The sequence below is a fragment of the Bombyx mandarina genome, chromosome 04 (genome assembly GCF_030267445.1).
Source record: "Bombyx mandarina strain Sakado chromosome 04, ASM3026744v2".
Lineage (NCBI taxonomy): Eukaryota > Metazoa > Arthropoda > Insecta > Lepidoptera > Bombycidae > Bombyx > Bombyx mandarina.
This window is the reverse complement of record NC_143211.1, coordinates 14,081,312-14,092,793: the sequence shown is the minus strand read 5'-3', so window position 1 is coordinate 14,092,793 and position 11,482 is coordinate 14,081,312. Positions and strand designations below refer to the sequence as shown.

Here is an 11,482-nt window from a genome sequence, read left to right as displayed (position 1 = left end):
TTATTATTATTATTATTTTAAATCGATAACAAAACTTCAGAGTTTGTATGATTAATGGTTTTATTCGTTAAAATAAGTAGATAAAATAAAACTTGTCTGCCAAAAACACTGACATTGTATTAACACGTTTGTCTGTTGTGATTCTAATAAATTTATTTACTACGCAAAATATTTACAGCCGACAAAACAAATCAAAACGTCTTACTTGATAGAAGAAAATGGACGCAGATGAACAGTTGCTTTACGAATTCAACAATTATACTATACAAAAGATTTATGACCACTGTAACAGGCACACGCCTGCCCGCACTTCTTGCGGTCACCAATTTTCCTAAACTAATTCACCTGCATCATTCATAATCGAAAAAAAACCTAATAACATTTCACTAAACTAAATCAGTATTAGAAGACAACGAACACGTCCAAAAATGCAAGTTTCATACAATTCTATTATCATTATGATACAAAATCACTAATAAAAACTAATTGGACACCTGTCATATATATCGAAAAAATATTATTTACAAAATTTGTCATAGTACGAACTATCCGACGTCCATGGCACAAATCCTTTAGAATGCAATAAACATTATTTAATTATTATATTTATTTATTTTTAAAGCAAGAAATATGTACCATTTACACATTAACATTATAATCTATACGCGGAGTATAACATCTAATATTGCTTAACATTTTATGCACACGGATAAAGATATTTAATTTATCTTAGATACAAAAGGTAAAACAATGTGTTTATCAACCACACTGGGCAGTTTTGATACGGTAACAATTCGGACAAATTGTTACTACGAGTTGTGAAGTAATAAATAAACGTAAGTATTTACAGCACCTTGTATAATGACATTACATCGCGTATGCTGGATGTAAGGGAACCAGTTCCAAAGCTGTAACGAGAACACTTTTAATATTAACGGAAACACTATTAATATACTACATAATTGAAGCTTAAATCTCAACAGCATAAGATCGGTTATTCATGATTTCAACATTTCAAGATTAACACATTCGATTTTTTTAAGGACTGTCGCTAAATAATTTCTCTAGAGATTACAGTTTAGAAATAAAGAGTCGAGAAGAAAAGAAAAAGTGCAACCGCAAAAATGTTATTTATGGGAAAAAAATACAAGACTGAATTTCTTTTGATTTCGAGAAATCGTTTTCGTGAACCATTCTAAGGGTGCCTGTCCGCCGGAGTGGAGCGAGGCAGCGGAGCGAAGGAACGCAGAAATATTAACCAATAAGGTAGTTTTCCAATTACAGCACAAGAGCGCATTATGCTCAACGTTGAATGTTCCAACTACAGCAACGCTTCGCACAATCGAGCACTCTCAAAAGTACTGCTCTCGCGTGATACTCGCAATCGATACCGACTTAGTGACAGAAAATTGACAAGTGTTTTTTCTTTAAGTTGGCATTGATCGACATTTTGTTTATATTATCGTTAGTAATATTATTTAATGTTGAAAAAAATTGTAAGGCTTTCGTGTCGTCGTAGTTTCTTAGAAATAATCAATGTTAATTAAAACTTTGCTAACTTAGCGCACTCTGCTGATGCATTTGAAAACTAATTCTCGTTCCAATTAAGCTTCAGCATAATTCGGCATTGTGCGTCACTGAGTCGCATTATGCTCTGTAATTGGAAAACTACCTAAGATTGCATACAATCATTTTGCAATGTTATGATTTTGATTTTGTGCAATCTTATTGGTTAATATTTCTCCGTTTCTCCGCTCCGCTCTGGTGGACAGGCACCCTAAAGCAGCCTTTCCCAAAGTGGGTGATAACGCCCCCTTGTGGGCACTGCAGGCCTAAAGGGGGGGCGGTAAGAGACCCAGAAAAAAATAGGGGCGTTGTGTAGAGGCTAAGGAGGCGATTTGTAATTTCATCTAGAAGGACTCTTAGACATCGACTGAGCTCTCGCTATAGTGGTTTTTTAGTAGGTGAATAAATGGGGGCGCTAGAAAATAATTTATTCTCGAAGAGGGCAGTAGACAAAATGAGTTTGGGAACCTGTGCCCTAAAGGGAAGGTAGGTAGGTAGGTGTCTACCGCGTATTGGATCAATGACCTCACGCGTCAGCCGAATTGAGTTTACTTAATGTAGAGAGCAAAATAGAGTAATATAATTCATTTTTCAATAGATTTAACATTACAATTAACAATTTAGTTTTGCATTACAAATAACTCGTTCTTTGGAAATGGTTCCCTACATCGGATATGTTTACACTTTAATCTAGATTTCACGAAAATCGTTTTTCTAGTTAGCCTTTACGCTCGAATCAATATTTCCATGAATATGTCGGATGCAATAAGTTAATCTATTCAAAACAATATATTTATTTTCAGAAAAAGTACAGATTGGAGTCAATGGGAGCGTTAAAGGCTGATAGAAAATATATGTTTACAAGGAGAGAATTGTTATTCTATAACTATGTTTCTATAATTACTGTGTCATTTCCGACGTTAAAGGCAAAACATGTACTTTTTAAATTGAATTGTGATTCTAATGTATTATTTAAATAATTATGCGACCATTTCCAAAATACTCTCTTTCAAAAAGGTTTTCTAAAAATTATAATTGCTGAGATTAAAAGAAAAAAAAATATCGAAAAAGAAGCCTGACCTTGCTCTTGTGATTTCGAAAAATTCACAAATCAAATTACAATAAATTAGTTATATTTGTTGTTCAGTTATAAACATAATTATATCCAGTATGTAGGTCGAAGACTAATGCTCTGGGTCAAAAAGTTACTAAAAACGACTTTCGTGAAGCAGTAATATGCGAAACAATCTTTAATACATCTAAGTTAAACGTACCACATAAATATTAGATAAATATTCAATTCTCTCTCGTGTTTCGTTTATACGTAATTAGGCCTTGTCATCTAACACCTAAATATCACTTAACTGCTTTATCACTTAAAGGATGGTCAAAATTTAGTAATACTTTTAATAGGTAAGTTCCAAAACATACATTCACAAAAAAATTCAAGGCAACATTGACACGTTCGAAATTAGTGTTGCCAATAGTAGAAATAAACTTGTGAAATACAATTTTGAATATATTTCTGATATGAAATTTGTAGTCCGATTTATTATTAATAAATAAGTAATAAACATTGCCCTTTTGGAAATTTCGGATAAAAGGATATTTAACGATAAATGATTTTTCTTTTCTTTAAAGAATTTTCATAGTGAAAAGTAAATTTACAACTTTAATGAATGAATTTAATTGGATAAAACTGTTGAGTGAATATACTTACGTACAATAAAAAATTCACATTACAAATAATAACAAGAATATGTAACATGTATTATAAACTTTAACACGAAGTATATTCCATTAGCAGATCTATTGCATAATAATATAAAACATAATATGATAAATAAATAAATTCATAATTTTACAACAAAATCCTATTCTAGTTTGTGCGTTACAGGTATATCTTAGAATTAAAAATATTAAAACCAGACAATAATAAAATCCCCGAATTAAACAATGTAATTGCAAATGGTGATTTACGTTTATATTTTTTAGAGCATGTAACCTTTCCGTTGACTTTTCTATATTGTTATTCCAAGTTAATTAACTCAATTTAATGGTTTTCTGTTTTAAAAATATAAGCTAAGTATTAAAACCGATGAATCAGTATTTTTACATATTCGCTCAGCTTTAAATTTAATGAATCAAAAGTATTGAGAAGTTTAAATTACTTTAAAAGCAAAACTGTTCTAAATATAAACAGTAACAAACATTTAGCGGGTACATAACTAATCCAAAAAATCAGTGTTGAATCTGGTTACAAATCAAGGATAAAAATGCACATTCTTGTCATGCCTACGTGAATACACAATGACATGTTGCATTAATTCACACTATACATACATTTCCAATATTTTACATTATTTTATCTCTTCCAAACACTTTAAATATTGCTTTCTTAAATATCGGATGAGCTTGCAAGCAAATTGTCCCTTTCCTCTTGTTATATCCAAAATTATTAATTAATTTATTAACAATAACATTTTAACCTTTTTTTTAAAGGAAGATCCGCGTCATGTTTTTATCACACTGATTTGGTACACTACTTTAATTTAGCCTCTTTTTCGTGCAGGCAGATAAACACAACTCTGTTTAGAATTAAAGACGCGAAAGTAAATCATAAGGCATGTTCGGGTCACTTTAGCCGTTCAATCACTTCACATTTTATGTCCGATATTTACTCACTAAATTATTTAAAAACAAGAATGGTAAAAATATTATATTTCACCTATGTACGTTTAAAACTAAATTATTGCTTATTTGTTTAAAGGCAAACTTTCACTTACAGTTTGTGAATCAGTCGAGTTGGCGGAGTCCTCGCCGAGCAGCCGGCTGAGCTGGTCGTCCAGCGTGTCGGCGCGGCGCAGCTCCCGCGACTTGGCGTCGTCGCTCGCGAACACGTCGTCCCCCACCAACATGGTCTCGTCTAAATACGAAAACGAGTCCAAGTTTATGTCCGTCGTTGTGATCGCCGTGCTGTAGATGTCTATCCGTTTTTGTTGAGATTTCGCTTCGGCGACCTTCTCGCTGAGCTTCGCTTTGGCTTTCGACAGAGCGTCGCATTCCGTTCTATCGATCTTCGGATCGTCTTTTAATTTATCGATTTTAGCTTTGAGCGCGAACGAGGAGTCGTTACTAGACGACCCGTCGTCTTGTAGCTGACTGAGCAGCGTGCGAGTCGCGAGAGACATGGCACTCGCGCTCGTGTATAACGCACTATTTTCCCCTAAAAAAAAATAAAAAAATAAGTTGCAAGCTGTTAGTTTAAACAATGTGTATCATTTAATGTGATGTCTTACCAGTAGGCGTAGCTCGCGAATTATCTTCTTGTACCAATCGTTTACTCTTGGTCTTGTGACCGGTTGACATGTACTCATTATCACTGTCGCTGGACATACCCAAATCTAGGTGTAGTGAATTTAGTTTATCGTCATCATCTTTATCTTTTCTCGAAACTGTATCCAATTCGATCTCCCAATCGGTGGCACTCGAAGAGTCTTTAGCTGCATCAGGGTCTTTGTTGTGCACTTTGTCGATTACTGACAAAATTTGTTCTTCCATAGGATTAATACTGCTTATACTTTCTGCGGTAGAATCTAAGCTGCTAGCATTGCAAGTCTCTTCTGTCATTCGATTGTCGAACAATACCGGTGTATCTTGGGTTATGCTAGACGATTGCTTATTTTCTTCTGTATTTCTGCCGACGGTACGGCTGTCCAATATCTCGGACATCGTCGTGGTTCTACCGGACTGGTCGTTATTTAACTCCAGAACGATAACGTTACCCGACGATTTGCCGCCATCTGACTGTTCTACCTTTGAAGCTTGTAACAGTTGATTCACATTTTTCCCCATTATTATTTTAGACACATCACCTCCGTTTTTCGCCAAAGCCAATGCTTTGCTCAATGTTGTGCCTTTTTGTACCACAATCACGCTTCCTTTAGTACTTGACGGCCTGACTATAGGATTTGTGATTTTCGTAGTTGTGATAGGCGCTAAGCCTTTAACAGGTACTATATCAGCCAAGTTTGCTGTTTTGATGGGTTCCACGCTAACTATCTTAGGGCTATTTGGAATTGTGCTACTCGCTACTGATTGCGATGTGGCATTCATCACTGCCGATTTACTAATCGGTAAAGTTGATTGAGAGCTTTCAGAAACAATTTTCATTCCAGAGTTTTTGAATTTAATTAATGGTATTCTTATATCTGCTCCCGATTTCGTTCGCGCTTTGGCCATGACCATCTTTTGTCCAGATTTGGGATTTAAAAGGACAGCTTTGGCGGAAACCTTTAGGTCCGTAGCCGGGATGCCTTTAGGTGTCAATACATCTGTCATTTTCGATATGCTATTGACTGTTATCGTCCCGCTCTCTTTATTAACACCAATATTCGATGCCATCACTACTTTTGACATGGGAGTTCTCATTTCAGACGGGGATTTCGAAACAATAATCATTTTATCATTTGTCACTGGAGTATTAATAGTTCGCGTTTTTGGTATAGATCCGATCACTTTAGTGGTAATGAGTTTACCGGGAGTATTCAATAGTTTTTGAGTTGAACTAGAAGCTACGACTAACTGTTTGCTGGATAATATTTTTAAGCTGTCCGATGACTTTTGTAACAATTTTGCTTCAGTCGGGTTAGTATTTTTATCGGTTGATATGTCACCGCGATTTTTTATGATAAATTGACATGGCTTGCCAGTTAACGTTGGTTTTAGGGCAGTACTTTGGGCTTGTAACGAGGACGGATCTTCAGGACGTGTATCACCGGATACTTGTAGTTCATTTAGGGCCGTCGCGGGTTGCGTTAGGAGTTGCATTGTCGGCGAGTCCGACATAGTGCTAGGTGAGGTCAAAACTTTCTGTTTCACATCCTCTTTCTTCTTAGAGCCTAATGAACCTAATATAGACTGAGCATAACTAGCTTGGAAAGTATTGGGTGGTCTTGAATATTCGATTTGCATGTTAGGATTATATAGTTTACTGGGAGAAGGAGGTGTTTCAGTGGTTTTCTTTTGCATTTTATGAGCACTTGGCATTCTGGTTTTAGTTGTTCGGGGTTTGTGAGGTGTTGACCTCGGTGTGTGAGAGTGACTTGGTTTACTTGATGATATTTTACTAACTTGGTTATACGAATGTTTAGACTGTCCTGGAGGTTTACCTGTGAGGAGAAAAAATAATATTTTAAAACACACATGTCGACTTGTATTTTCTATTGTTTTAATAAAAGTTTGAGTAGCAGTTCAACCAAAAAAATATTAATAATCTGCTTAGACGTAAGGAGTGTACTATTTTTGTACTCTAATAACGTCAAGTGCACCACGATATTTTTGCTTCCAGTTTACTAGTAAATTAAACTAATTATTACATACATGCATGTAACATGATGTGCATTCATCAGTGCTCGGGGCAGAATGGTTAATAATAATTTAAAATGTCATTATTATTTTGCGTGGATATTAACAACATTTCATCTTTTGACATTAATCATATTTTTTATGTAAATAGAAACAAAATTAAAAATGTAATCACACATTTTTATTTTTTGTTTAAAATGTATTTACTCTTTAATTCCACTTTGAAAAATATGTGTCATTCTAAATAAACGTAAATGCTTTATGAGGTCATAGATGTTATTGTCAGAGTTGAACAGGGAATAAGCCTTTGCTTTTTTGTGAAGTTAAAAAAATAATCTGACATTAGTATACTGTCATTGTTCTCTCCTGTCATTGGATTTCTTCATGTCTACAATGTCACTGAAGTGTTCCTGAACAGGGTTATTTTATAAATTAAATTGTCAGTTACCTATGCAGAACTATTACACAACACAAAATATAGAGATTCCAGTGGTCATTATGAATTTTTTTCCTCTTTTTGTTGGGAATCTGTAATGTTTACTTACAAACAGGCATCATATACATAAACATAATATGTAATCTTATCACGCGAATATTATATTCATTTAAGTTATTATGAATTTTGAATTGTTGACAATTGAATTGCTGTAGATTGCTAAGCATTAAATTTAATAATAATTACTTAAACTTTTAGGATTGTACCTCTTATGTGTTCAACAGGTGCAGGTTGTGACAACTTAGAATATATTTGTGATAAATTGAGATGTTTCTGGTTTGCGTTGATGTTTATATTCCTCATACTCTTCATTGGTGTTAACCCTTCAGCTGGTATGGCACCACTTTCAGGGACTTTTCTCTTCCTTTGATTTAATAATTCTGTTTCCCATAGCTAGAATGAGTGAATTTTAATACAAATAAATAAGGCATCATTAGGAAAATTAAAGCAAATACTTATTTCGGCTGCAAAGCAGTAAGGGCTTCCTGTTTGACAGTTGGAACAACCCTTATTTAATACAATTGCAACTTCGATCTCATGTTTTAATCAGTATGGCATCATTTAAGTAGTGGTTTCTATGAATATGGGCTCAGTTAATCATTTAACACCAGGTGGACTGTGAGTCAGTTATCAATCTAGAAGAATAGGTTTTTTCCAAATCTCTGAAATTACTTTAGCTGTCTGATCTTCCATGGCAACCGGAGGGTAGTTGCTCTCATCCATTCCTTCATTTGACGAAAGTCCACTCTCTGCAGTTTGTCCTTCCACACTTTTAATTTCTTCTTCATTTGTTTTAGGGGCAACGAGCTTTCGAGCCTGAAGCCTCTTTTGAATTTCAGCATTCTCAGCAGCGGCTGCCTCGGCTGCTTTGTCTGCTATTTCAGTGTACATTGTTTGGGCAATGCCACGTGGTAATAAAGGCACTTTTCTTCTGCCCTCGCATATCCATCCCAAGCCTGTGTTTGGACCTGATAATCTACATTAAAAAATATATGCCATTAAGTACAACTATGCTAAAAAGTCACTTATTATTCTTTGTAAAAATTATTAATATAGGAATATATATAAATTTAACTGCAGAGTAAGAAGAGTGTATGATGTTAATATAATTAAAACTGTTACTGAAGTCTATATGCACCACAATGTGGATTCCGCTTCACATTGTGATAAAAGGTTGAAGTTTGAATTACATTAAAATAAAATTGCTTATAAACAGAAGTAGGTTAGATGCTGGTGGTAGTGATGGACTTACAACACACCCTCAAGATAAAACAAGAATTATGGGCCGGAATAAAGGAAGCAATGTCTGAAAATAAAATAAATAAACTACTTTTGCTGATGATCAGAAGAGTAGAGCTACTCCATCCACCACGGACTGATGTTCTCATAATACTTCAACTAGTAAAAATGGCTTTTTATTTTAAATATTTATTAATTACTCCTATCATCAGTGAAATTATTTTTGATACAAATAAAATAATAAAACTGCTTAGGATGGATATTGAACTAAAATACAAATTTAAATATTGTATGTGGTATATGACTGGAGAAAATTATCACCAAATTTTACCAACCTATCTTAGGTTCAATGTCATGTTTAATTTTTTAATTGATATAGTGATGGTCATAATGCTAAAATTTTTTGAAGCAAGAAGCATGGGGCATGTAATGAGACAAATCATATTTAAAGAAATAGGCTTTAAGAGCTTTTAGCTCTAAGTACTTGTACATCAAATATTTTTTTACATATTATTGAAAGAAGTTTTTTCAGGTGAAAATGTGAGCCTGATTTGTCAATTTGGCTTTAGTTAAAACCACTATGAGACATTGTTTTCTTTGTAAACAATTATGATTTTAATAATCATGTGTGTAAGTAAGTACAATACATATTTATGTTTTATATTAAATTCAATAATAATAAAACTAAGCATTTAGGCAATCAGTGTTTTAGTACAACTTAAAAATTGACCTTTTAAAGGTGTTATTTTATATATTATTATTTTATATGTCTTGAAAATTAGCCATTATCCAATAATCTATTTATACTATAGTCTTAGACTGCACAATATTTTTGCAAATTAATAATTAAGAAAGGTTTGAAAATTAATTAAATTATGTGCTGGTATGCATTTGATGTTACTGTATTGTTTTTAAACCTGAAAATGTTTGTTTTAAAATGTACAACTCAGATCAATTGCATACAGCTAGAAATTTGTATGAACAATATGAACAAAACAAGTTTTAAAATCAATTTGCAATATTGAAAATGAAAAATAAATATACCTTTCAGCAATTGTAGCCAGTAATTCGTCGTTAGACACGCGGCGTGCCTCGGCACTGTGCCTATCGTGGCTTATGTGTAACACGGCGCGTAATTCTTCCAATAGTTTTTTTCTGTTGTCTTCTAAAGGCCCTTGTGCTCTAAACACACTGATCATATTCGAGTAGGCTTCCAATTCTACAAACAAAGCAAACACAATTTAATAGAACTAAAATACACAAAGTTCCAACGGCTAAATTAGCTTGAATGGTTGAGTTATAATTTAAGAAAACCATAGGAGGGAAAATGAAAGCCATTTGTGAGACTAAATATATACCGAGTCTTCGAAGCGTGAGACGACACTCGTCGCGTGTCAAATTCAGAAGCATGGGCCACATTTTCAAATGTTTTAATTTCACATTAAAAATATAGTCTAATTATTTGATTTTAACCATATTTAAAATACTCTATTGGCAAATATCCATACTGTTTACTTCAAACGACAATTCGTTCATTTTGACACTTCAAATGAAGAAAAAGGTAGCACAACCAGAGTCTATGGAAAATAAGGAAGGCTAATTTTAATTTTAATTTCCAAGTATTTTAACTTGAACTCAACAATTCCATATTACTTGTTTTATTTATTTAAATACACATGTACTTTTTTTGAAATAAATAAAAAACTATTTTAATCTATTTTTTACGAAGCAGATACATTTTCTCGGATCGGTAGGTTAGCTACTATTAAAATTTCAATGTAATAATTAGGAGTGGGTAATATCGGTTTTGCCGCGTATCGAATCGTATCTATATATCGAGTATCAATATCGGATATTGAATCTATATATTTTCTGAATCTATATATTGATGGATGCTAGTAGATTTTCTCGATTCATAATATTTGAGATTTGAAACGATACGCTGATATAATATCGTAGTAGATATAGATTTAAGTCAACGTTATACGGTTGGTTTTCTGATATCAATTTATAATATGATTTTAAAGTAATAAAAAGAACATGAAAATAAAAATATCAAAAAAACTTTCCTTCATGCTTTTACCAGGCTTAGGACTGACTACATTATTTTCAGTTTTTAGTATTTTGTGTCTTAATTTAAAATTACAAAATATACCAAAAGAGTGTAAATTTCAAAAGTTTAATACAAACACAAGAAATAAACTCAATTATTTGGATTCAACTAAAAATAGAAAAATGTGTACTTTAAAAATCAAACACAAAAAACTTTTAAGTATTTATAAACACTTGTCCAAAAATTCTAGTTCAAGGTCAAAGCGCGTGAAATTAAATTCAACGATGCAAATAGGCTATACTGCATTCAAGTTAGGGTCGAAAGTTGAAACTTCTTTCCTAAATTGTATCCTGCTGATACGCTAAGAATAATCTACAAACATATGGACTTAAATATAAGGTTTACAATTGTATGGATAATGCCTGTTTCTGTTTCATTCATCACATGATATCCCTATCGTGCGCTCACTCACTCCGGCCGATTCGATACGAACCAAACGAATATTGCTGATATTCACGAATCGGTACGTTATGCCGATGCGCATCACATCGAGCAATATCGTATTGCTGCGATATATAGATATTGAATCTATACGATATTGCTGCGATATATAGATATTGAATCTATATACGATTTATATCACCCACTCCTAGTAATAATGATTTGATCTGCTTATCTTGAGGTGAACGGAATTGACCTTGTAGTGTCTATGGACCTCAGTAACTACTTAACATTAAGTGAGTGGGGACCATATCAGAGTA

The 11,482-nt window shown here is 33.3% G+C and overlaps 1 protein-coding gene across 1 annotated transcript; it reads right to left on the bottom strand.

The window, feature by feature from the left end:
• Positions 1-42: 42 nt before the first annotated feature.
• Positions 43-10,219, bottom strand: LOC114246051 (uncharacterized). Its single transcript, XM_028178431.2, has 6 exons — positions 10,027-10,219; positions 9,713-9,887; positions 8,102-8,405; positions 7,636-7,822; positions 4,866-6,737; positions 43-4,792 (listed from the first exon to the last, which is right to left on the bottom strand). Exons 1-6 carry the CDS (start codon positions 10,085-10,087, stop codon positions 4,323-4,325), a joined length of 3,069 nt encoding a protein of 1,022 aa, XP_028034232.2. The 5' UTR covers positions 10,088-10,219; the 3' UTR covers positions 43-4,322.
• Between the last annotated feature and the right edge of the window lie 1,263 nt (positions 10,220-11,482).